Source organism: Nycticebus coucang, chromosome 20, assembly GCF_027406575.1.
Source record: "Nycticebus coucang isolate mNycCou1 chromosome 20, mNycCou1.pri, whole genome shotgun sequence".
Lineage (NCBI taxonomy): Eukaryota > Metazoa > Chordata > Mammalia > Primates > Lorisidae > Nycticebus > Nycticebus coucang.
The window spans coordinates 30,889,092-30,916,433 of record NC_069799.1 but is presented as its reverse complement, the minus strand read 5'-3'; the positions used below and the strand labels follow the sequence as shown (position 1 = coordinate 30,916,433).

The 27,342-nt window shown below is 40.8% G+C and overlaps 1 protein-coding gene across 2 annotated transcripts; it reads left to right on the top strand.

The window, feature by feature from the left end:
* Window positions 1-946: 946 nt before the first annotated feature.
* On the top strand, window positions 947-26,750 carry LOC128572721 (zinc finger protein 729-like). Of its 2 annotated transcripts, XM_053572784.1 has the most exons (4): window positions 947-1,109; window positions 21,590-21,716; window positions 22,483-22,578; window positions 23,957-26,750. In XM_053572784.1, exons 1-4 carry the CDS (start codon window positions 1,107-1,109, stop codon window positions 26,503-26,505), a joined length of 2,775 nt encoding a protein of 924 aa, XP_053428759.1. In that variant the 5' UTR covers window positions 947-1,106; the 3' UTR covers window positions 26,506-26,750. The 2 variants fall into 2 exon arrangements, with proteins under 2 accessions (XP_053428759.1, XP_053428760.1); XM_053572785.1 differs by lacking the exon at window positions 21,590-21,716 and having other exon boundaries at window positions 978-1,109.
* Window positions 26,751-27,342: the final 592 nt, after the last annotated feature.

Here is a 27,342-nt window from a genome sequence, read left to right as displayed (position 1 = left end):
CACAGCAACCTCCAAATCTTGGGCTTAAGAAATTCTTTTGCCTCAGCCTCCCAAGTAGTTGGAACCACAGGCGTCCACCACACACTTGGCTATTTTTTGGTTGCAGTTGTCATTTTTGTTCAGCAGACCCGGGCTATGTTCAAACTCACCACCCTAGGTGTAATCCTCTAGACCTAAGATCCCTAGATAATAGAGCCCATGTGGAGACTTCTGGAGAGTTCTTCAGTTCTTTCGCCCTTCCAGAAGCTCTGGTGCTTTTCTGTATTCCTTTCTAACTTCTAATAAAATCCTATCTTACCACTGATCTGTGGTCTGTGGGTTCATTCCTCAAATCCTGAGACCAAGGACCTACTGAAAAGTGAAATTCCAGTATTCCTACTGAAAAGTGAAATCCTCCTGCATTGCCAACTCCCTCACTGGAGCCCTGACCCTTCTCTGAACTGCCATAGCATTTGCTTTTCTGACTCCCAGCGTGTTAATCTATTAGGTTACTAAGTTCCTTATGTGCATGTTTTTAGCTAGACATCATAATGTATATTGAAAAAAAATACAAATAAAATAAAATAAAAATCTTTAAAAGAAAACGCCTTCAAAGCAAACTCTAACTTCTACTGAAATAATAAGTGCGCAAGCCTAGTACAGAGTAAACACTCCGTAGTTTTTCATTCCTTTAGTCGAAATTTGTTAAAGAGCTACTCTGTGGCAAGTATGGTGTTCCTGGAATGTCCAGATGAATAAAGTCATTGTCCTTGTCCTTAATTTAAAAAAAGGGGGGGGGGGGCTGTGGTGAAGAAACTGTTAGCCTTCTTGCCTCTTTCAGTCTCTTGTTGGACGGCATTCTTGTCACTCAAGGTTAGGGAGGTGGGGCCTGAGGACCTGTCCAGTCAGGGATGCTCCAGAATGAACTGTCCAATCAGATGCACAGCTAGAAGGAAGAAGGCGGCTCCGGGAATCCAGAGCAGCCTTTCACTGATCTGGGCTACCCTCTTCAGTTTTTTCGTGTCCTGGACAATCCAGGTGTCTCTACGGCCGCCTCTGTCACCCTGTGAACTGCAGGTACCGGGAGATTTGTAGGGACGACACCGGGACATCCAGGAAGCTGGGAAATGGTGAGTACCGGAGACTGGGTGTCCTGAGAGGGGGAGGAGCGTGGTTGGGGCCAGAAGTGAGTGTGGCGGAACCTGGCAATTTCACTTCAGTTTTACAGTCTTCAGACTGAAATTTGCCACTGGCACCTTTGGCTCTCAGACCCTGTGAGCAAAAGGTGGAGTGGGGCAGGCAGCGGGGACTACTGCTGCGGCCCCTTCCCGAGTTGGTTAATTGGACCAAGGCCCAGAGCTCTCTTGGAGCAACAGTGTGCCTGGAGCGCCGGGTGTTCCTGCCACGTGGTGACAGTGGAAGAGTCCTCAGGAAGAATCCTAACTGGGTGTGTGGGGCTTGTTTCTGGGAGAGGCTGTAGTCCGTGGGGCCCCCAATCCCCCCATTCTGTTAAAAATAAACTTCGGGCCGGGAAGGGTGGGTCAGGCTGTTGCCAAATCAAAAGTGGCTCGGTTGCCTGTAATCCTAGTTAAACACAGAGACAGGAAGTTGATTCGTGAAAAGGCTTCATTATCGGAAAGGCCGGCAATTCTGGGGAGCAGCGGGAGTAATTTTTTAAAATATTTTGTCTGTGTAACACATTTTAAGAATTTGTATAGGGGATAATTTCCAAAGTATATTAAAAATATACTTATGTGATTAACAGCATTTGGGTAGTTAAAAATATGTAACAGTCAAAAACTTATCGAAGAAAATCATCAAAAAAATCATTAAACATGCTATGAACTTGTTCTATAGTGCCTCATTACTTCCTTGGGTTTCTTTTCTCTTTTTTTAATCTTTATTCCCTATTTCTGATTTGGCCTGTTTGACTGACTTACTGCTCCTATGTTTTCAAGTGCATTCTCAATTCACAAATAGCTAAGAAGGTGTGGGGGTGTCTGTGTCTACCATAGTCTCTACTATTATTTATTTTATTTTCATGTCTATGAAATTGATTTCAAATGGAAATAATTTCTTGAGACCCAGTGCAAGGAGGAGGAGATAACCTGAGTGGAAGTAGTGGAAAATTAGAAACAAAGACATCCAAGAAATATATAAAACACACATGAGGGTAGAGATAGGATGGGGTCGGAAGGTCTGTCTGCAGCCAGCACGGAACTGTGGAAGCAGCTTTTATAAAGTATCTTTAATAAGGTAAATATTAACATCTGGGGTAAGGATTAACTTTAAAGAGGAAAAGCTGTAATAAGGAAAGTATGTCGGGGCTATGTGACTTCTGGCAGTTGAAAAGAATGTTAATCTAGGAGAAGTGGCTGGGGGGTGGGGTGGGGGAGTCGTTCCCTAGAGGCTTCCGCTGGCTGTGATGGGCCCTGGCCACCTCACAGCCCCTTCCCCACAATAATTGTTATGATTAGTTAAGCTCACATGGGTGCTGTGCTTTTAATTTTGTTTTTTGAAATTTGTGAAACAGCGGGTACATATGAATGGTATGCAATGTATTTTGTAACATAGTAAAAAGCTTGCAACTTAGAGCATAAAGGTTTGGATTTAGGTATCGTTGGGTCATTATGAGAATCCTTTAGCTAGGAAGTGTTGGATATTCTGAAAAATGTTATTTGTTGTATTTTTTGGACTATGTCTTTTATACATTTTAAGTTATTTTTCTTTTTTGAGACAGAGCCTCAAGATGTTGCTGTGGGTAGAGTGCTGTTGCATCAAAGCTCACAGCAACCTCCAGCTCTTGGGTTTAAGAAATTCTCTTACCTCAGTCTCTAAAGTAGCTGGGACTACAGGTGCCTGCCACAATGCCTGGCTTTTTTCTTTTTCTGTTTTTTTGGTTGTAGTTGTCGTTGTTTGGCAGGCCTGGGATTTGAATCTGCCCTCTCTGGTGTATGTGGCTGGCGCCTTAGCCGCTTGAGCTACAGGCGTCGAGCCTTTCTTTTTTTTTTAAATTAATTAATTTTTGTTGTTGTTGTTGTTGTTTTTGGCCTGGGTGGGTTTGAACCCACCACCTTCGGTATATGGGGCCGGCGCCCCACTCCTTTGAGCCACAGGTGCCGCCCCCAGCCTTTTTTTTTGTTTTTGAGACAGAGTCACACTATATCACCCGTGGTAGAGTGCTGTAGTTTCACAGCTCACAACAACCTCAAACTCTTGGGCTTAAGTGATTCTTTTACCTCAGCCTCCCAAAGAGCCGGGACTACAGGTGACCATCTCAACACCCCACTTACTTTTGTTGCAGTTGACATTGTTGTGTAGCTGGCTGGCACTGGGTTCGAAGCCACCACCCTTGTTTATGTGGCTGGCGCTGTAACCTCTGTGTTAAGGGCACCGAGCCCATTTCAACTTATTTTCAATGAATTGCTAACTGTTAGATAAATCGAAGCAGTATTTATTTTTACATCTATGATTGTGTTTTAATAATCAATAATGGCTACTTGATTTTTTTAGTGTAACTTCTTGTACTTATTTTAATTCAATGTTCAGCATTTATGGCTTGAGAAATTGTATTAAGGACCTTAATGATGTCATAGGCAAATGGATTAGTCTTCAGGTTGAGTTTAATAGCTAGTGTTGGTAAAGTGGTGTATTTAGCAGTATTACAAAGATGTAGTTGGCTATGATAGTTTTCAGGGAGGTTAGTATCTTAAGTTTAGACTGGTTGGACTTAAAAGTTTTGTACCCAGGGTAGAAAAGGAGTTAATCTTAGTGAACAAGGTTTTCCTATGTTGTAGCAGAGATATATGAAAAAGCCTGGGTGCCATGTAATAAGAACTATCTTCAGGTTAAGATGGCGTGTGTCTTGGCACAAGGTACAAAGGCAGTTAAGTTACAGTTAAATAAGGAATTATTAAGATATGGGAAAGGGCACCTTTTAAAGTTAATATATTTATGATCAGTAGTTACAGTTTTCACTAGTATAGCATTTATTTCACCAAAATGGGTCAAGGTTCTGGGGTAAGCACACAGCTGTGTATGACAAGTCTTAAGATGACTGGGGATTGTATGTCTTCAGCCTTTTCTTTTAAAGAGACAGTCTCATTTGTCACTGTCAGTAGGGTGCGGTGACATCACAGCTCACAGCAAACTCCAGCTCATGGGCTTAGAGGATTCTTTTGCCTCAGGCTCCCTAGTAGCTGGACTACAGGTGCCCGCCACAATGCCCAGCTATTTTTTTGTTGGTGTTTGAACACTCCACCCTTGATATATGGGGCTGGCGCTCTACTGAGGACGCAGGTGCCTCCCAATATTTCTTTAGTCTTAATGTGGTGTTTCCTCCAAGAGAGGCAGTCTAGTTTTTGTGGGCCTCAGCTGCTTCTCAAGTGAGTCCTGGACGTTTCACTGCTATGATGTCATCTACAGAACTTTTCCTGGACTAGCCTACTTTTGTTTCAGCTGTTTTTCTCAGGCTGGTCTTTCCAGGCTTTGAGTTGGACTTGGTTACCAAGATAAAAGAGATGTAGGTGTTATCTGGGGTCTGGGAAGAGAGAATTTGGGCACTTGCTGCATTTGTTGTACATACTTTTGTACTTTAAGATTATATTCGGCTTGCCGTGACATTTAAATTGAGACTGCCTGGAAGGGTTTATAATAAACAACTTGGTAAGGATTTAATTTGACCCTGCTTTTAGGGACTACCTTAATTCACAGTAGTTGGAGGGATAATACCTGGTTTTAATGTAAATGGATCTCCTGGAATTGTTTGGCAACGTTTTCTATTAGTATATGATTTATTTTCTTTTTACTTTTGCTAATGATTTAGGTCTATAGGCTTTGGATGTGGGTATTTGAGTGAAATCTATCACCTAGTTTTCTTTTTTTTTTTTTTGTAGAGACAGAGTCTCACTTTATGGCCCTCGGTAGAGTGCCATGGCATCACAAGGCTCACAGCAACCTCCAACTCCTGGGCCTAAGTGATTCTCTTGCCTCAGCCTGCCGAGTAGCTGGGACTACAGGCGCCCGCCACAACGCCCGGCTATTTGATTGCAGTTTGGCCAGGGCCGGGTTTGAACCCACCACCCTCAGTATATGGGGTCAGTGCCTTACCGACTTAGCCACAGGCGCTGTCCTATCACCTATCACCTAGTTTTCAAACAGCATTATCTTATGGTAGGGTCAGTGTGTTTTTTTATATATGTTCTCTGTTTAGGGTTTGTTTCTTATACAAAGCAAACACTGAGTATTTGTTTTTGATTGTCTGGGTGAGTTGCCTGTTTACAACTTACTGGGGAAGGAACTCAGTTAAGGCTGTTACCTTTTTTATTTCTTTTCTTATAGGTGGGATTGAAATCAGATAGGTTTAGAGGTGGCATTAAGTGGGCCGTTATTGTCAGTCTTTCAGCTTGCTTTGGTGCAGTGTCACCCTCTGGTTTTCTGTTGGCACAGGATTAAGTCTTTTCTGGTGTCCTGTGCAATGCGTGACTGTCACTGTGCGGGAAACAAGGCAGTTTCTAATAGTTGTAAAACTGAACTGTTTTTTTTTTTTTTTGTAGAGACAGAGTCTCACTTTATGGCCCTCAGAAGAGTGCTGTGGCATCACACAGCTCACAGCAACCTCCAGCTCCTGGGCTTAAGCGATTCTCTTGCCTCAGCCTCCCGTGTAGCTGGGACTACAGGCGCCCGCCACAACACCCGGCTATTTTTTTTGTTGTTGCAGTTTGGCCGGGGCTGGGTTTGAACCCGCCACCCTCGGCATATGGGGCCGGCGCCCTACTCACTGAGCCACAGGCGCCGCCCAAAACTGAACTGTTTTTAACAAGTATTTTTCCCTGCCCTAGTAATCTCCCTTTTTTTCTATATGGCATATTGAGTATGAAGAATTAGATAAGAAAATTTGAAGTCCATGTAATGTTTAGTGTTTTTCTTTTTGACGTTCTAATGTTCTGGTTAGGGCCCTTAGTTCAGCTTTTGGGCTGATGTCCCTGGTGCAGGGGCTTTCATTTCTAGCAACCTTTCTGCAATCACTACTGTATCACTTGCCCTTCGTGTTCCTTTTTCAATATAACTGCTTCCGTATATACATGGAGTCCAGTCTACCTCTTTGGAAGGGTTGTCTGACAGAATCTCCTTGGCTAGAAAAGACTTGTTCAGTTACCACTAGACATTCATGTTCTTTTGGTTCTTGATTAAGGTTAGTAGGTAGAGGGGCTGGGTTCAGTCCACCTATCACTTGCAGTTGTATTTCAGGGTTAGTAAGTAACATAGTGTAGGGAGCACAGCAAAACTTGCCCTTTTCCCTTAGTTGTTTCACCGGCGCCTGTGTCTCAGTGAGTGGGGCGTTGGCCCCATATGCCGAGGGTGGTGGCTTCGGGGGGACCCAGCCCCGGCCAAACTGCAACAGAAAAATAGCCGGGCGTTGTGGCGCGCGCTTGTAGTCCCAGCTCCTCGGGAGGCTGAGGCAAGAGAATCGCGTAAGCCCAAGAGTTAGAGGTTGCTGTGAACCGTGTGACGCCACGGCACTCTACCCGAGGGCGGTACAGTGAGACTCTGTCTCTACAAAAAAAACAAACAAACAAAAAAAAAACTGAAAGATCAGTTCACAATTATGGCAGATTATTAAGAGTAAGGTTTCGGGCGGCGCCTGTGGCTCAAGGAGTAGGGCGCCGGTCCCATATGCCAGAGGTGGCGGGTTCAAACCTAGCCCTGGCCAAAAACCAAAAAAAAAAAAAAAAAAAGAGTAAGGTTTCTTTCCACATACTATGCAGAAGAGGGGAACTGCAAGAATTATTACCCAGTGGCTCAATGATAGTCAGAGACTTTTATAGATGCCTTTTAGAAGGGATGGTGGAGAATATGCAAAGTATAGGTGCACCGAGTGGTTGCTAGGGAGTGGATGTGTAGATGGAGGGAAACAAATTCACATGTAAATTAACGTGAGAGACAGGTTTTATAGTTTAAATGATTTGGGGCCAGGTCTCTAGCATTGAGAAAAGGAAGTCTGCAGCCCCTTTTGTTTCCCAATCAGGTTAATCAGTTTTTAGAGATAGAGGAAAATTTCTAATGTTTTTCTGAACATGTTGCAGTTTGGCTGGGGCCGGGTTTGAACCCGCCACCCTTGGTATATGGGGCTGGCACCTTACCAACTGAGCCACAGCTGCCACCCTGTTCTCTGAACATGAATGGCCTTTAATTCAAAGCCCAGAAGCTGGAGTTTGCTGAGAGCTATGTGACACTCTGGCACTCTACTGGGGGCGACAATAAAGTGAGACTCTGTCTCTACAAAAAAAAGTTTAATTGTTTAGACAAATATGCTGCTGGTCTGGGAATAGTGCCAAGTTCTTCCATCAGTACTCCAAGACTAAATCCCTGTCTTCTGTCTTTAATGCACATATAGAAATAGCTTACACAGGCCAAAAGCAGAGGCCTTAGATTAAGTTTCTACAGTTAAGTTTTAACTCTTTAGTCTGATACAGAGGAGAATTTTCCTTCTCTTTTTTCTTTTTTTGAGACAGCGCCTGAAGCTATCACTCTGGGTAGAGTGCCCTGTGTCACAGCTCATAGCAACCTAAACTCCTGGCTTAAGTGATTCTCTTGCCTCAGCCTCCTGAATCGCTGGGACTACAGGTTGCACCGGCTACAATGCCCAGCAATTTTTTGGTTGTAATTGTCATTGTTTGGCAGGCCCAGGCTGGATTCTAACCCGCTAGCTCTGGTATATGTGGCTGGTGCCTTAGCCACTTCAACTACAGGCGCCACTCATTTTCCTGTGCTTTCAAGGACTCATATTGATAGAGGAAGATGAGGCCCAGTGGAGAGAAAGAGCACCCAAACACCATGTTTATAAGAGGAAGGGTTTTATTCACTGGCTGGGAGCTTATGGCATAGAAGAATTCCAAATGGCCGAGCTCCCTGACTGGCTTGGTCTTTTCCTTTTTATTGACAATCAAAAAGTTCCAGCCCACAGTTACCTTCCTCATTGTCCAGTTTGAATGAAGTGGTAGATGCTATTCCAGCCCCCACAGAACTACAGGAATTCACAGAAGTGGAAATTTCCAAGTTCCAGGAAGTTAAGTTTACAAATTCCCAAGAGCTGAGTCACCATAGATACACCCTGCAGATGTATCCTTATGGTCTCCTTGAGAAGACCTGTTTTAGACCACAGCTTTCTCGGGTAACCTGTCTCAATATAAGGGTTTAGGGATTAAGCCGTAGTTAGGAATCCACACTTGGTAGAAAATTATCTTATCTAGAAATCCCTAAAGCTGTTGTAGTGATTGGAAAATATAATTATTTTATTTTATTTTTTAATAGGCTACCTTGTCCAGAACCAAGAAACTCACTTTCTACATTGACGGTTGAGCTTTTTACTTTTATACCCAATAGCACCCTTCAGCAAAATGGTTCAGTGTTAATGTTGTGTTATTTAGGCATTCCTGATCATCCGGGCCAGTGATTAATAATTTACAAGTTTTTTTTTTTTTTTTTTTTTTGGTAGAGACAGAGTCTCACTTTATGGCCCTCGGTAGAGTGCCGTGGCCTCACACAGCTCACAGCAACCTCCAACTCCTGGGCTTAAGCGATTCTCTTGCCTCAGCCTCCCGAGTAGCTGGGACTACAGGCACCCGCCACAACGCCCGGCTAAATTTACAAGTTTTAACGTGCATTGTAAGTTAAGCTACAAAAAGATTGTGGGGGTGTTCATTTCTACTAAAATGCCTGTAATCCTAGCACTCTCTGAGGCCAATGTGGGTGGATTGCTTGGGTTTTGGAGTTGGAGACCAGCCCGAGCAAGAACAAGACCCACAGCTTGGTGCCCATAGCACAGTGGTTACGGTGTCAGCCACATACACCAAGGGTGGCGAGTTCAAACCCGGCCCAGGCCAGCTAAACAACTGCAAGAAAAAAGTAGCCAGACATTGTGGTGGGAGCCTGTAGTCCCAGCTACTTGGGAGGCTGAGGCAAGAGAATTGCTTAAGCCCAAGAGTTTGAGGTTGCTGTGAGCTGTGACGCCACAGTACTCTACCCAGGGTGAGAAACTGAGACTCTGTCTCAAAAAATAAAAGAAAGAACAAGATCCATCTCTAGTTTAAAATAGAAAAATGAGTGAGAGGTCATGTACGACAACTGTAATCCCAGCTACTGGGTGAGAGGTTATTCCAAGTTGTGAACAAAAGAAAATTGAGTCCAGATTCTGTGTGGGCAACATGGCCTTTATTCACTTGCATGCACGTAGGCTAGGTTCAAAAAAGAAGTCAGCACATTGGTTAAGGCAGGGTGGGAATATAAGTGTTTGGGAAGATGGGGATTGGTACATTTATTCCTTCCTGGGCAGGACTTGTGTGCCCTTGTTTTTGTGGTCCTGTTCTCGGTTTTTGCCCTATCATTCAGATCATTTTAGTCTATTATAAGGAGGTGCAGGGCAGTGCCTGTGGCCCATATGCCTGTGGTATATAGGGTGCCAGCCCCATATACCAAGGGTGGTGGGTTCAAACCTGGCCTCAACCAAACTGCAACAAAAAAATTGCTGGGTGTTGTGGCAGGTGCCTGAAATCCCAGCTACGCTGGAGGCTGAGGCAATATAATCGCCTAAGCTCAGGAGCTGGAGATTGCTGTGAGCCGTGAAGCTATGGGACTCTACTAAGGGTGACAGAGTGAAACTCTGTCTCTAAAAAAAAAGGTCTTAAATGACTCAGCTTCTGGGCTTGACCTCTGCTTTTGCATAAAGATTTGGTCCTAAGATTTTTAGTTTCTTTTATAGGCCAATAGCTCAACCAATACTTGAACAAACTCTACACTGCCCTCTCTCATGGGTCCTTGATAGCGCCTGTCTTCTGATTATTTTCATTCCATAAACCCTCTTTCATGCTGTCTCTGTGGTGACTGTCAGTGTCTCCTGAAATTATGTCCATGAGTTCAAGGAAGCATCCCTAGACCTGTTGTAAGAACAGATGGAAATTAGAAATACCAGACGAATACCCCAATTTGAACATAAAGATTTTGCCTTCTTCCTCTTCCTTAAAGGTTTTAATTTAGAAAATTTTGTATGTAAGTGTTTTTTTCTGCCTCTTTGAAATGTAAGTACATAATTTTACCAGATAAATAATCTTCTTACCTCCTTTTCAAATTCAGGTCTGTCTTTCTCCAGGGCTCAGGACTCATTGCTTTGAAATATAAATAGTCCAGGAGATAGCAACCTTTGTCAGAGTTCCTGTTGTGGTGCAGGACCTCCCGTTAGTATTCCTCTGGCTCCTTGTTTGCAAACTATCTTCCATAATGTAGACAAGTGAAGATTTTTCTGTCCTTTGAATATAGTCCAGTACAAACATAAAAGGCCTTTCCAAGTATAAGGTGAATTCAGGGTGAAATATATATTACCAATGGTGCTGTCAAGTCTTGTAAGTGAGGACTAATTATGGTGACTTCGTTGATCTTCACAATCTCCGAGATGAACATCACACTTTGTTTTAATTGTGTAATGTGGCAGTTCTTTTTCTGTCTACCATTTTGAAGGGTATTTTGGAATTGGAAATAATTCTCTTTGTAATTATAAAGTATTTTTACATACCATCCAGACTTACCACATATGATATAAACACAGAAGAGTCCCATGGAGTGTTACTCTAGGGGGCGCTTTTCTTTCTTTCTTTCTTTTTTTTATTGTTGGGGATTCATTGAGGGAACAATAAGCCAGGTTACACTGATTGCAATTGTTAGGCAAAATCCCTCTTTCAATCATGTCTTGCTCCAATAAAGTGTGACACACACCAAGGCCCCACCCCCCTCCCTCCATCAATCTTTCTGCTTTTCCTCATATTAAAATTAATTGTCATTAATTGTCCTCATATTAAAATTGAGTACATAGGATTCATGCTTCTCCATTCTTGTGATGCTTTACTAAGAATAATGTTTTCCACTTCCATCCAGGTTAATACGAAGGATGTAAAGTCTCCATTTTTTTAAATAGCTGAATAGTATTCCATGGTATACATATACCACAGCTTGTTAATCCATTCCTGGGTTGGTGGGCATTTAGGCTGTTTCCACATTTTGGCGATTGTAAATTGAGCTGCAATAAACGGTCTAGTACAAGTGTCCTTATGATAAAAGGATTTCTTTCCTTCTGGGTAGATGCCCAGTAATGGCATTGCAGGATCAAATGGGAGGTCTAGCTTGAGTGCTTTGAGGTTTCTCCATACTTCCTTCCAGAAAGGTTGTACTAGTTTGCAGTCCCACCAGCAGTGTAAAAGTGTTCCCTTCTTTAACATCCATGCCAGCATCTGCAGTTTTGAGATTTTGTGATGTGAGCCATTCTCACGGGGGTTAGATGGTATCTAAGGGTGGTTTTGATTTGCATTTCTCTAATTAATAGAGATGATGAACAATTTTTCATATATTTGTTAGCCATTCGTCTGTCCTCTTTAGAGAAGGTTCTATTCATGTCTCTTGCCCATTGATATATGGGATTGTTGGCGTTTTTCATGTGGATTAATTTGAGTTCTCTATAGATCCTAGTTATCAAGCTTTTGTCTGATTGAAAATATGCAAATATCCTTCCCCATTGTGTAGGTTGTCTCTTTGCTTTGGTTATTGTCTCCTTGGCTGTACAGAAACTTTTCAGTTTAATGAAGTCCCATTTGTTTATTTTTGTTGTTACAATTGCCATGGCAGTCTTCTTCATGAAGTCTTTTCCTAGGCCAATATCTTCCAGTGTTTTTCCTATGCTTTCTTTGAGGATTTTTATTGTTTCATGCCTTAAATTTAAGTCCTTTATCCATCTTGAATCAATTTTTGTGAGTGGGGAAAGGTGTGGGTCCAGTTTCAGTCTTTTACATGTAGACATCAAGTTCTCCCAATATCATTGATTGAATAGGGAGTCTTTCCCCCAAGGTATGTTATTGTTTGGTTTATCGAAGATTAGGTGATTGTAAGACGTTAGTTTCATTTCTTGGTTTTCAATTTGATTCCAAGTGTCTATGTCTGTATTTTTGTGCCAGTACCATGCTGTCTTGACCACTATGGCTTTGTAGTACAGACTAAAATCTGGTATGCTGATGCCCCCAGCTTTATTTTTATTACTAAGAACTGCCTTAGCTATACGGGGTTTTTTCTGGTTCCATACAAAACGCAGAATCATTTTTTCCAATTCTTGAAAGTATGATGTTGGTATTTTGATAGGAATGGCATTGAATAGGTAGATTGCTTTGGGAAGTATAGACATTTTAACAATGTTGATTCTTCCCATCCATGAGCATGGTATGTTCTTCCATTTGTTAATATCCTCTGCTATTTCCTTTCTGAGAATTTCATAATTATCTTTATAGAGGTCCTTCACCTCCTTCGTTAGGTATATTCCTAGGTATTTCATTTTCTTTGAAACTATGGTGAAGGGAGTTGTGTTCTTAATTAGCTTCTCATCTTGACCGTTATTGGCGTATACAAAGGCTACTGACTGGTGGACATTGATTTTCTATCCTGAAACATTACTGTATTTTTTGATGACTTCTAGGAGTCTTGTGGTTGAGTCTTTGGAGTTCTCCAAGTATAAGATCATGTCGTCAGCAAAGAGGGAGAGTTTGACCTCCTCTGCTCCCATTTGGATTCCCTTTATATCCTTGTCTTGCCTAATTGTATTGGCTAGAACTTCCAGCACTATGTTGAATAGTAAAGGTGACAGAGGACAACCTTGTCTGGTTCCAGTTCTAAGATGAAAAGATTTTAGTTTTACTCCATTCAGTAAAATATCGGCTGTGGGTTTGTCCTAGATAGCTTCAATCAATTTTAGAAATGTGCCACCTATGCCTATGCTCTTCAGTGTTCTAATTAGAAAAGGATGCTGGATTTTATCAAATGCTTTTTCTGCATCTATTGAGAGGATCATATGATCTTTATTTTTGCCTCTGTTAATATGGTGGATAACGTTTATGGACTTCCGTATGTTAAACCAGCCTCATATCCATGGGATGAAACCTACTTGATCATGATGAATGACTTTTTTGATGATAAGCTGTAATCTATTGGCTAGGATTTTGTTGAGAATTTTTGCATCTATATTCATGAGTGAGATTGGTCTGAAATTCTCCTTTTTGGTTGGGTCTTTTCCTGGTTTAGGTATCAGGGTAATGTTTGCTTCATAGAATGTGTTGGGGAAGATTCTTCTTCCTCAATTTTTTGGAATAATTTCTGCAGTACAGGAATAAGCTCTTCCTTGAAGGTTTGATAGAATTCTGGTGTGAAGCTATCTGGACCAGGGCATTTTTTGGTTGGAAGATTTTTTATTGTTTCTTTAATCTCAGTGCTTGAAATTGGTCTGTTCAGGAGCTCTATTTCTTCCTGGCTAAGTATAAAGAGAGGGTATGATTCTAAATATTGATCCATTTCCTTCACATTGTCAAATTTCTGGGCATAGAGTTTCTGGTAGTATTCAGAGATGATCTCTTGTATCTCTGTGGGATCAGTTGTTATTTCCCCTTTATCATTTCTGATTGAGGTTACTAGAGATTTTACTTTTCTATTTCTCGTTACTCTGGCCAAAGTTTATCTATTTTATTAATTTTTTCAAAAAACCAACTCCTTGTTTCATTAATTTTCTGAATGATTCTTTTGTTTTCAATTTCATTGATCTCTGACTTGATTTTGGATATTTCTTTTCTTCTACTGAGTTTAGGCTTAGATTGCTCATCTTTTTCCAATTCCATAAGATGGCTTGTGAGATTGTTGATGTGCCTTCTTTCTGTTTTTCGAATGTAGGCACCTAAAAGTGATTAATTTTCCTCTCAAAACTGCTTTTGCAGTATCCCACAGGTTTTGGTAGCTTGTGTCTTCATTGTTGTTATGCTCAAGGAAGTTAATGATTTCCTGTTTTATTTTTCCTGCACCCATCTGTTATTCAACTGAAGATTGTTTAATTTCCATGCCTTTGTGTGGGGTCAAGTGTTTTTGTTAGAGTTGAGTTCCACCTTTAGTGCCTTATGGTTTGAGAAGATACTAGGTAAAATTTCAAATCTTTTGATTCTGTTTTATTTATTTTGTGTCCCAGGATATGATCAGTTTTGGAGAATGTTCCATAGTGTGATGAGAAGAATGTATATTCTTTATCTTTGGGATAGAGTGTTCTATATGCGTCTATCAAGCACAGTTGTTCTAGGGTCTCATTTTTTTTTTTTTTTTTTTTTTTGGCCGGGGCTGGGTTTGAACCTGCCACCTCCGGCATATGGGACTGGCGCCCTACCCCTTGAGCCACAGGCGCCGCCCTCTAGGGTCTCATTTAAATCTCTTATATCTTTGTTTAATTTCTGTTTAGAGGATCTGTCCAGATCTGTAAGAGGAGTGTTAAAGTTCCCTGTTATTATGGTATTATCAGATATCATATTGCTCAGACTGAGTAAGGTCTGTTTCAAGAATTAGGGAGCATTTAAATTTTGTGCATAAATATTTAGAATTGAAGCGTCTTCTTGTTGTATTTTTCCCTTGACCAATATAAAGTGACCATCTTTGTCTTTTTTGACTTTAGTTGCTTTAAATCCACATGTATCTGAAAATAAGACTGCAACTCCTCTTTTTCTTCTGAATTCCATTTGTCTGAAAATGTCTTCCAACCCTTGACTCGTGTTTTTCATTTGTCTTTTGAAGCCAGGTGTGTTTCTTGTAGACAGCAAATTGATGGCTTGTGTTTTTTAATCCAGTCAGCCAATCTATGTCTCTTCAGTGGGGAATTCAAGCCATGAACAATTATTGAGATAATTGATAAGTGTGGTAGTATTCCTATTCATCTTATTTTGTGAGAGTCCATTGTTTAGTTTTATCTTTTGCATCAGTGTGGAGGTTAGGTTCTGTCCTTAATTTCTGAATTCTCACTTTGCTGCTGATCCATTGTGATGGTCAGTGTGTAGAACTGGTTGAAGTGTTTCCTGTAGAGCTGGTCTTGTTGTGGCGAATTTCCTCAATGTTTGTATATCCATAATGATTTGATTTCTCCCTCAGTTTTAAAGCTTAGCTTAGCAGGGTACAGAATTCTGGGCTGGAAATTGTTCTGATAAGTAGATTAAAGGTAGATGACCATTGTCTTCTTGCTTGGAAAGTTTTATTAGAGAATTCTGTGGTCAGACTGATGGATTTGTCCTTGTAGGTCAACTGGCGCTTACTCCTGGCAGCTTGTAGAATCTTTTCTTTTGTCTTGACTTTGGACAGGTTCATCACAATGTGTCTTGGAGAAGCTCGGTTAGAGTTGAGGCGACCTGGGGTGCGATATCCCTCTGAAAGGAGTGTGTCAGAATCTTTGGTGATATTTGGGAAATTTTCTTTTATAATATTCTCTAGTATGGCTTCCATTCCTCTGGGGCATTCTTCTTCCCCTTCTGGGATTCCTATAACTCATATGTTGGAACGCTTCATAAAGTCCCATAATTCTGACACTGAATGTTCTGCTTTCTCTCTCTTCTTTTCTGCCTCTTTTACTATCTGTGTTATATCAAGAACTTTGTCTTCTACCTCTGAAATTCTTTCTTCTGCATGGTCTAACCTGTTGCTGATACTTTCCATTGCATTTTTAAGTTCCCTAATTGACTGTTTCAGTTCCTTCAGCTCTGCTATATCCTTTCTATATTCTTCATATCGTTCCTCTCTTATTTGATTTTGTTTTTGAATTTCCTTTTGATTATTTTCCACTTTATTAGCAGTTTCCTTCATTGTTTCCATCATTTCTTTCATTGTTTTCAGCATGTGTATTCTAAATTCCCTTTCTGTCATTCCTAACATTTCTGTATAGGTGGAATCGTCTGCAGTAGCTACCTCATGGTCCCTTGGCGGGGTTGTTCTGGACTGCTTCTTCATGTTGCCTGGAGTTTTCTGCTGATCTTCCTCATGAGTGATTTCTTTTATCTGTTTCCTTGCCCTAATTTTCCTTTCACTTCCTCTTGCTCTTTAAGTTCTCATGCCTGTGGACTAAGGGTTCAATGAGTCCTTTTGGTACAGGATCAGAAAAATGAGAAGGTTGAAGAACAAGAAAGGGATGAAAGAAACGAGGAACGAGCGAAAAGAAAAAAAATAGAGAAAGGAGAGGGGGTGGGTAAAAGGAATATTGACAAAAAGAAGAGAGGCACAGAAAGAGGGAGGCAGAGCGATATAGATGTACAGTAGGGTACTTTGACACAACCGTAAAAAAAACACACCTTCTGGGGGTACCCAATTGGGTGTTTCCCTTGAGGTCAGCAGCTCTTTGCTAACCTGATCAGACACAGTACCCCATCTCCACCAAGTAGAGAGGAAAGACAAAAATGCTATAAATCAAACCAAAACAAGGAAACAGAAAACTTTACGGGATAAAATTTGGTGAAAAACCAAGTAATAATGGTAGAAACACTGGCAAAAATGAAGTTCTAGTTATTGAAAAAGGCAGCAATGGGAAATTATAATTAAACTAGAAAAATTGAGAAAGAAAAAAATCTGTATGGAAAAGGTTGAAATGGAAAAACAAAACAACACGAACAACATCAAAATAAACAAAAAAACAACACAACCAAAAACAAAGCAATATGTGTATGTTGTTGAATATTGTCTGGGCAACATGTGATCTTCTGGCGTATGAGATGTTAATCACAGTACTGATACGACTGGAGGCTGCTGATTTCTCAAACCCCAGCAGGTAGACACCCTAAATCTCTCTTTAGCCCACTTAAAAGGCACTTTGAACTTGTAAACTTGCTGAGCAGAAGCTTTCCCAGGAAAGTGCTTGTCACTGGAATCAGTGCTGAAGTGGCTATCCACTTACCCAGTGTACCAAAACTGGTCTCACTCTGCCCCTGAGGGTTAGGGCTGTAAGGCAGCTCATACCCCGGACTTAGGCTACTCAGTTGATAGGTTACCAGCTCCCGCCAGATTCTTGTTCTGCGACCCTGAGGACGAAGCTTTCCAGGGCAGATCACTCACAATGGCTCCCTGTGGCCCACAGCCAAGCATTATTAGCTCCGTCTGGCTCAGCAGCTCAGACTGGGGTCCTAGACAATGGCCATAGTTATCCGCACTCCCGCTCAGGCTCTCCCCAAAGTAGTTCAACTGAGTGCCAAGTCCAAAGATACCAAAACAGTTCACAGGTAAGGCCTTTCCGGTTTGCAGTCTCCAGCTACTGTACTTAGAGTTGCCTGCGGGTTTAGACCAATTGAACAGACGCGAGCACTTGCAGGTTTTCCACTGTTTTAGTCCTCCTCTTGGGGTCTGGAAGTCTCTCACTGACTCCCTGTATCCTCACAGGGATGATGATAGGCAGATCCCATCAGCCAGAGATGCCTGGAGTCCTATCTCCGCAGACTCACGGTGCCCAGATGCAAGGAAGCTGTTACATGGCCTCCATCTTGCTCTCTCTGCTAGGGGGCGATTTTCATCGCAGCCTACCTGTCACAGCTCACAATTGTACAGCAAAGTGCATGGTGTCCCAAATAATGAAGCCACAATGGTCTGTCTGCCTATTTTCAATATCTATTCTTGAGCAGTTGTAGTACACAGTGTTACCAAAAATGCTCCTACAGTCACAATACATAGGGAAAATAGAAAATTACAGCTCTATGTTATATCTCTATTTATAAAATAGTTGTTAAGAAATGTCACAAAACAGGCTGGGAGTGGTGCCTCACGCCTGTAATCTTAGCACTTGGGGAAGCAGAGGTGGGTGGATTGCTTGAGCTCATGAGTTTGAGAACAGCCTGATCAAAAAATGAGATCCATCTCTACTAAAAATAGAAAAACTGAGGCAAGAGGATCGCTTGAGCCCCACTTGCAGGTTGCTGTGAGCTATGATGCCGCCACACTCTATCCAGGGCAACAGCTTGAGTCTCTGTCTCAAAAATGTCACAGAACATTTACAAAGTATTCTGTATGGCTTAGCCACCTCTTTGTAAAATTGATATTATTAGACTTGCAACTGATCCTGGGAGTATGAGGCTACAAACTTAAGCTGGATCACATATGTGCATCGAGTACACTTGAAGAATTTCCACTTCCCTATTTCTTCTTTTTCCTACTTCCCATGTATGTACCCAGGGCCCTAGCTGCATCCACATGTGACCAAGACTCAAATTTGCAGTTTGCAATTTTCAATTCAGGTTTTTATTCAGATACTACTTCCTTCTGTCAGCTCTAGAAATTTTAAAGGTTCAGCACAGAATGCTATGTTTCAAGATTGTGATGGCTGGTCTTCCCTGGAAAAAGAGGATTTATGTTATTACGAAAGTGTGGCAAAAATAAATAAATAAATAAATAAATAAATAAATAAATGGTGTTGGCCACTGAGGTGCCTTGCACCCATAAGGTCATACTGTGGGAGGCTGAAGGTGGTGGATTGCTTGAGGTCAGGAATTTGAGACCAAACTCAGCAAGATCCAGACCCTGTCTCTGGCCTCTGTAGTCCCAACTATTCAGGAGGCTGAGACAAGATCCTTTGAGAGCAGGAGCTGGAGGTTGCTATGGTGGCCAAGACGCTCTACGGAGAGTGACAAAGTGAGACTCTGTCTCAAAAAAATTAAATAAATAAAAGTGTTGAGCAGAAGGGAATCTATGGTGTCTTTACTTTCTCCAGCTGAGTGTTACTATAGTCTAGGAGAAGTAACACTAGCAATATGTGAAATTGTCAAAGAAGCCACTTCATGCACCCACTTAAAAGCAGCAAAATCTGAGGCAAACCCAACGTTTACAAATCATTTCTGAAACCAAACTCAACATACAGGGGTTGTTGGAAGAAAATGCAGGTTATTCAAGAGCAACATGGAGAGATGGCTGAAAAATGTTGGAAAGACCACCTCATGTTCCTCAGCTGACCAAAAGGTGGTGAAAGGGGAAAGAAGCTTGGGAAACTGTGCAGGAGCTTTCTATGTGTAGGTGCCCCTGGCTTGTTGCAAAGGTTACTTGCCATCTGGCAGTATGCTGGACCAGGACTGAAGTGGAGGTTTCCTTCAGGCGGAATTCTGCAATCTTGATTCTTTGGTTAATTGCTTAAACACCCATTCCTAAAATTCTTAAACAAGTACATACATAGCCATTGTAAAAAAAGTGACTATTTGTTTCAAGATAGAGTAATTGCTGCTATTGCAGGATCTCATACTTAGAGAGGCCCAGGATACGGAATACCTTGTGTGGGTAATAAAGCCTGGGAGGTGATAGTTACCTGAGTGGTTCTCAGCCCAGGCTTCCAGGTAGGATTCCATGGCCAGTTTGAAGAAATGCCATCATCTGTGATTCCACCTTCCCACAAATTCTATTAGTCTGGATTGTGTCATCCACATGGCTTTAATTATTATCCCCATGTGATGTTAAGTTTAGGCCAGTGTCAAGCATGAGAGTTTTAAAATGTGTTGAGCCTTATGTCCCAAGGGAGGTCACAGGGCCTGCCCTGCTTGTGCTTCATGGGGACAGGACAGCACCACCAACGTTCCATTGCCATAGCTGAAATTGCTAGCAGGGGAGGGGACCTGAGGGCAAAAAATATGAAAGTCACACTTTGGTCTTTATGTGGAAGCTCCTTGTTCCCGATTGTCTCCTGTAATAAAGAACAGGAAAGGGTAGATATATATATATATCTATATTTCTTTTGCTTCAAGGTTTCTCTGCCTGTAGATGTGGTGGGAGCAGGTGAAGGGGTTGTGCTCATGCCTTTAAAGCCGTATTATCAAGATGCAGGTGGAATATACATCCGGGTAATCTCACCTGAGAAGGAAATCAAGGGCAGGCAGGGAAAGAGAAAGAACTGGTTGCTTCTCAGCTAAATGTGTCCTAACACAGGGCTGTGACTATCTTTTCTCCTGCAATATCTCACGTTTAGAAGTTGGAAATCTTCTCTACTTGTGATGTTCCTGCTTAATGAGCTTGTTTCAAATACTCTTTTGCCCTTTTCTTGTAACAGTGAAAAGCCTCTGAGAAATCCTTCGGCCCTCCGTATACAGCAGTGTCTGCTCTCCATTCTCTCCATCCAAATTCCCATATGCCCTGGAGAATTTTCATCACAAATTTATGTTTATAAAAAATTATGTTCTGTAGTTCTGCAAATTTTCCCTTGTGCCTGTTTTAAATGGAAATAAGTGGATCCCCATATTACCCGGTGTGGATGATGTTGGGTCATTGGATATTAGCAAAGCAGGGGACTACGTACTGCTCAGTTTCAGTCCAGAAGCCCCCTCGGTGCTGTGTAAAATAAGGCGACACATGCAGTTTACAGAAGATGGCATGAACAGCCTAAAGTAACTCAAGGTTCTCAAAATCAGAATTATTAGAAAAGCCTTGCTTTCTCGGATGCTAAAGAAGAGTTTTTAAAGACAGCATTAGAGATTAGAAGATCCGGCAGATATCTGTACCTTCAGTGTTTTTTTTTTGTTGTTGTTGTTGTTTGTTTTTGTTTTTTTTTTTGAGACAGAGTCTCAAGCTTTCACCCTGGGCAGAGTGCCTTGGTGTTACAGCTAAGAGCAACCTCTAACTCTTGGGCTTAAGCGATTCTCTTGCCTCAGCCTCCCAGGTAGCTGGGACTGCAGGCACCTGCAACAATGCCTGGCTAATTTTTGGTTGTAGTTGTCATTGTTTAGCAGGCCTGGGCTTGGATTTGAACCCACCATCCCCGGTGTGTGTGGCTGGCACTCTCACCGCTGAGCAACAGGCACCAAGCCTGTACTTTCAACTTTGAAAAAAGATTTTTAAGTGGTTTTTATCAGAATATGATTAAGTACTTTGGGGAGAGTATCAACTCATGCACATTCTGAGATTCTCTTTTTATACCTTGTTTGGAAAATAAAGGCTTTAATGGTTGTTTACTGGATCAACATTCAACTGGGATAAATCCAGTCTGACATGTGATAAAGTATTATCATGGAACAGAAATACTGGCATCCTGTTGAGCTTGTTGGAAATTCAAAAATAAAGCTTCACCTAAATTCTTCTGAATAAAAACTGCATTTGAGGCTTGGCGCCCATAGCACAGTAGTTACTCGCCAGCCACATGCACCAAGGCTGGGTGGTTCCTGCCCGGCCCATGCCAGCTAAACAACAGTAACAACTGCAAGAAGAAAATAGCCAGGCTTTGTGGTGGGTGCGTGGAGTCCCACCTACTTGGGAAGCTGAGGCAAGAGAATTGCTGAAGCCCAAGAGGTGTGAGCTGTGACACCATTGCACTTTACTGAGGGCAATATAGTGAGACTATTTCTCAAAAAAAAAAAAAAAAGAAAAGAAAACTGCATTTGACAAGATCTCCAGTTCATGCTTGCACACATTAAAATCTTAGGGCTTCCATTTACTTCACCATGATATTTTCACGTAAGAAATACGCACAGCTTATAGTGTATGATGTAAGTAGGCGCAAGAATCAACATGCCTGTATTGTTGGCCTTATTTTTGCATTGTAAAGACAAAAAGCACAGTGTCTATACTGGGGTTGTGGATATTATCCCACCATCTATTCTCAGTGTTAGAGAGCACATGAGGGACTATCTCTCTGCTATACTTATCACATTAATACCATTCAGTCATGTAAGTCAAAAGAAGTTCTCACCCACTCATTTATGTAAAAATGAAATTGAGTCTTCTCATGGCATCATGATGAATATTGTTGTTTTTTAGATTTCTAGTTTTTTTTTTCCAGGAACTATTGACCTTCAGAGATGTGTCTATAGAATTCTCTATGGATGAGTGGGACTGCCTGGACCCTGCTCAGCACAATTTGTATCGGGATGTCATGTTAGAGACCTACAGACACCTGGTCTTCCTTGGTGAGGATAACTTACATACACATTTCTTAACTGTACACTAAGCATTTCAGATTGTTTCTCTGTAGGTGGGTTTGGGGAGATTCTTCTTTGACTTCATTAGTTTCAGATTGTTGTTTCTAAGGAAAACATAAGTTCTTGGTATAGAAAAGAGAATATTTCAGATGTTATCTTGGCATTAATCTTAGTCTTTTTTTTTGTAGAGACAGAGTTTCACTTTATGGCCCTAGGCAGAGTGCCATGGCATCACATAGCTCACAGCAACCTCCAACTCTTGGGCTTAAGCTATTCTCTTGCCTCAGCCTCCCAAGTAGCTGGGACTACAGGTGCCCGCCACAACACCCGGCTATTTTTTTTGTTTGTTTGTTTTTGCAGTTCGGCCGGGGCCGGGCCTGAACCCGCCACCCTCGGTATATGGGGCCGGCACCCTACCGACTGAGCCACAGGTGCCGCCCAATCTTAGTCTTTCTTGAGCTGATAAATATCCTTCGCTACATTGATGGTAATTTCAAAAATGTAGAGGCTTATAATTGTTGCCCATACCTTTAAGTCTAGTTTGTAGCCCCAAATTTTATTTCCATAGTACAAAGTAGTTTAGCATTTTAAATTCTTTTAAAATATTGTAATGTTTCTGTCAGAAACCTCTATTTTTAGATTATTCTTTTAGGATCTCTAAAATGATGTGTTCTCTATTCTACAAAGGTTCTAGATTGTTTACTGATGAAGTCCAGTAAGCGTCATGTTATCGTTTTTTTTTCTAATGAAACAGGGCTTGCTGTGTCTAAGCCAGATCTCATCACCTGTCTGGAGCAAAGGAAAGAACCGTGGATAGTGAAGACTCACCAGACAGTGGTCAAGCACCCAGGTAGGTTGGAGTGAATGAAGCAGATAACTCTGGTCAGAGGTCCAAAGTTCAAGGAGGAAACCACGCAATGCAATGTGATTAGGGAAACTCCGCTTAATTGGAAATGAGTTCTGGGAAACCTGGGTTTCTTTCTCTTGTTACATAAAGGCACCTCTGTTCTTGTTTTCATTTCTTATGTTTATTTTCTCATTGAGACAAAGGCTCACTGTATTGCCATCAGACCAGCGTGCCATGGCATCAGCCTAGCACAGGGCAGTCTTAACTATCTTGGTTCAAGTGAAGGTTCGAGGCATTTAAGTATACATTCTGAAATTGTTTTGCCTGTGGAGTTTTGTGGCTATTTTCTAGCCGAAGCATTTTCCCCACATATCCAGATAAGAGCTTGTAATCACTTGGTAGACCTCAATCTGTTGTTGTCTTGGAGTCTCTCTGGTGCTGTAACAATATTTTACCTTTGCTTTCAGTTTTATGAAAACTGCACCATTCTTGGGCGGCGTCTATGGCTCAAAAAAGTAGGGCGCTTGCTACATATGCCGGAAGTGGTGGGTTCAAACAGAGCCCCAGACAAAAACTGCAAAAAAAAAAAAAAAAAAAAGAAAAGAAGAAAGAAACAAAAAACTGCACCATTCCCTTCAGCACTCTCCCTCATGGGAGACAAAACCTATTTTTAGAAAAGCCCTGAAAAGCCATTAGAGTTAATTTAGGTCTCTATTTTTCTTTTGAGGAAAAAGTTTACTTTCATATGGACAATGCTGTTTTCAGATGCGGGAACGACTGTGGTCTATAAGTAGAACAAACTTGTCTTCCCATATTTTGCACCTTTTGTCATTATCATTGTTTTTCTTATTTTATTTTATATAGTTATATATTTTTGAGACAGTGTATCTTTCACCACGGATAGAGTGCTGTGGTATTATAGTTAACAGGAACCGCAACCTCCTGGCCTCAAGAGATACTCTCGCCTTAAGCTTGTTAAGTTGCTGGGGCAACAGGTGTCTGCCACTCGCCCCACTAATTTTTTCTAATTTTGGTATAAACAGGGCTCAGACTGCTCTCAAATGCCTGTGTTGAAGCAATCCACCCACTCACTGTCCCACAGTGCTAGGTTTACAGACACTATCCACTGCACCTGGCCTGTACATGCCTCTTCACATTGTGCTCACCTGCTGGGCTGAAAATTCTCACTTCATTCTTATAATCCCTAAAATGCAGTATATATTTCTTACATGTATCTCAAAACTTATTAGGGCATTTGTGCTGTCCTATGCCATCTTGCTACTATGCTGGGCATAATTTTACAGACAAAATTTGTAATGTATATTTATTCAATTGTGATGAAATGCAATGACATAATTTTGTATTTTTAAATTTCTTTCAGTTATATGTGATCATTCTACCCAGAGCAATTCAAAAGTGCTTGGCGTGAATATTTTATTACCAGTGATAATCCTGAGAAGATATGAAGAGGATAGCCCTGAGAATTTAAACTCAGTAAAAGACTGGGATAGGGCGTGTGAGTATAAGCAGCAGAAAGTATGTTACAATGGAGTGGACGGAAGTTTATCAGCTATGCATGGTAAAACCTGCGAATGCAGTAAATGTTTCAAAGTTGTCAGAAAATTATCAAATACAAATAGATGTAAGATGATATGTACCAGGGAAACAACATTGGAATGTAAAAAATATGGGAAAACCTTAAAACTATGCTCAAACTTTGGTAAACATAAGATAAACCATTTTGTGGAAAAGCAGTACAAATGTAAAGATTGTTGCAAAGTCTTTAAATCTTGCTCAAGACTGTCTAAGCACGGGGTAGTTCATACTGCAGAGAAAATTTCCCATTGTGAGAATGATGACAAGCGTCTTAGCCACAGCTCAAAATATTCTAACTATAAGACAAATTATAATGTGGAGAAGCCCTGCAAATGTAAAGAATGTGGCAAATCCTGTAACGATGACTCATCCCTTTCTGTACATAAAAGAATTCATTCTGGAGAGAAACCCCACATATGTGAAGAATGTGGAAAAGCCTTTAACAATTCCTCAACTCTTTCTGTACATAAAAGGATTCATTCTGGAGAGAAACCCTACAAATGTGAAGAATGTGGAAAAGCCTTTAACTGGTACTCAAACTTTTCTGTACATAAAAGAATTCATTCTGGAGAGAAACCCTACAAATGTGAAGAATGTGGAAAAGCCTTTAACTGGTACTCAAACTTTTCTGTACATAAAAGAATTCATTCTGGAGAGAAAACATACAAATGTGAAGAATGTGGAAAAGCCTTTTACCGGCACTCACACCTTTCTGTACATAAAAAAACTCATTCTGGAGAGAAACCCTACAAATGTGAAGAATGTGGAAAAGCCTTTAAACAGTACTCATCCCTTTCTGTACATAAAAAAACTCATTCTGGAGAGAAACCCTACAAATGTGAAGAATGTGGAAAAGCCTTTAAACAGTACTCATCCCTTTCTGTACATAAAAGAATTCATTCTGGAGAGAAACCCTACAAATGTGAAGAATGTGGCAAAGCCTTTAAACAGTACTCATCCCTTTCTGTACATAAAAGAATTCATTCTGGAGAGAAACCCTACAAATGTGAAGAATGTGGAAAAGCCTTTAAACAGTACTCATCCCTTTCTGTACATAAAAGAATTCATTCTGGAGAGAAACCCTACAAATGTGAAGAATGTGGAAAAGCCTTTAAACAGTACTCATCCCTTTCTGTACATAAAAGAATTCATTCTGGAGAGAAACCATACAAATGTGAAGAATGTGGAAAAGCCTTTTACCGGCACTCACACCTTTCTGTACATAAAAAAACTCATTCTGGAGAGAAACCCTACAAATGTGAAGAATGTGGAAAAGCCTTTAAACTGTACTCATACCTTTCTGTACATAAAAGAATTCATTCTGGAGAGAAACCCTACAAATGTGAAGAATGTGGAAAAGCCTTTAACGATTCCTCAACTTTTTCTGTGCATAAAAGAATTCACTCTGGAGAGAAACCCTACAAATGTGAAGAATGTGGCAAAGCCTTTAAACAGTACTCAAACTTTTCTGTACATAAAAGAATTCATTCTGGAGAGAAACCCTACAAATGTGAAGAATGTGGGAAAGCCTTTGCACAGTGCTCATCCCTTTCTGTACATAAAAGAATTCATTCTGGAGAGAAACCCTACAAATGTGAAGAATGTGGAAAAGCTTTTAACGAGTCCTCAACCCTTTCTATGCATCAAAGAATTCATTCTGGGGAGAAACCATACAAATGTGAAGAATGTGGAAAAGCATTTAAATATTACTCAAACTTTTCTGTACATCAAAGAATTCATTCTGGAGAGAAACCATACAAATGTGAAGAATGTGGCAAAGCCTTCAACCGGTACTCACACCTTTCTGTACATAAAAGAATTCATTCTGGAGAGAAACCCTACAAATGTGAAGAATGTGGCAAAGCCTTTAAGGATTCCTCAAACCTTTCTGTACATAAAAGAATTCATTCTGGAGAGAAACCCTACAAATGTGAAGAATGTGGAAAAGCCTTTAACGATTCCTCAACTCTTTCTGTACATAAAAGAATTCATTCTGGAGAGAAACCCTACAAATGTGAAGAATGTGGAAAAGCCTTTAACCAGTGCTCAACCCTTTCTGTACATAAAAGAATTCATTCTGGGGAGAAACCCTATAAATGTGAAGAATGTGGAAAAGCCTTTAACTGGTACTCAACCCTGTCTGTACATAAAAGAATTCATTCTGAGGAGAAACCATACAAATGTGAAGAATGTGGCAAAGCATTTAAATATTGCTCAAACCTTTCTGTACATAAAAGAATTCATTCTGGAGAGAAACCCTACAAATGTGAAGAATGTGGGAAAGCCTTTGCACAGTGCTCACACTTGTCTGTACATAAAAGAATTCATTCTTGATAGAAACCCTATGAATGGCAACAATGTGGCAAATTCTTTAATCACTACTCACACCTTTCTGTACATAAAAAAAAATTCATTCTGGAGAAAAAGGTTACAAATATGAATACTGTGGCAAACTCTTTTACTCAGAGTCAAACCAGCCTGTACATTAAAAGAAAATGAGATAACATGGAAACCCTAGAAATGTGAAGAATGTGGCAGTACCTTACTTGGTGTTTGTAACTTAATGAAGGTTATAGGAATTTACACTGGAGAGAAATTCCACAACTGTGAACGGTTTGGTGATGCAGTTAACCAGAGCTCAAAGTTCACTACACATAAAAATTCATATTGGAGATTAATCTTACAAATGAGAATAATATGGCAAACGTTTTAACTGATCCTTGGCCCTTAGTAAACATAAGAGAAATTCATGTCAGAAAAATCAGAATATGAAGGTGTGTGGAAGCTTTATGCCAGAAATCACAGTTTTCTGTACATATTAGAATTCATGTTGAACAGAAAGGCTATAAATGTGAAGAAGGTGACAAGTGTTTAACTTCTGCTCAAACCTTTCTCTATGAAATTTATGACAGAACAAAACCCCTTCAACTCTGAAGACAGTGTCGAATCCAGGATTCACACATTTCAGTACAGAACAGGATTCATAGAGATATTCTACAATTGTGAAGAATATGACAATGTCCTTAAATGTTTCTCATACTTTTGTAATCATAATTCATATGGAAGAAATTCTCTACAAATGTCAATGATGTCTTAAAGTTGTGTTTATCATGTTTTGTAGGGCTAGGGAGAGACAGGGGCAGGTGATTCTAGGGCATCCTTGCTCATAAT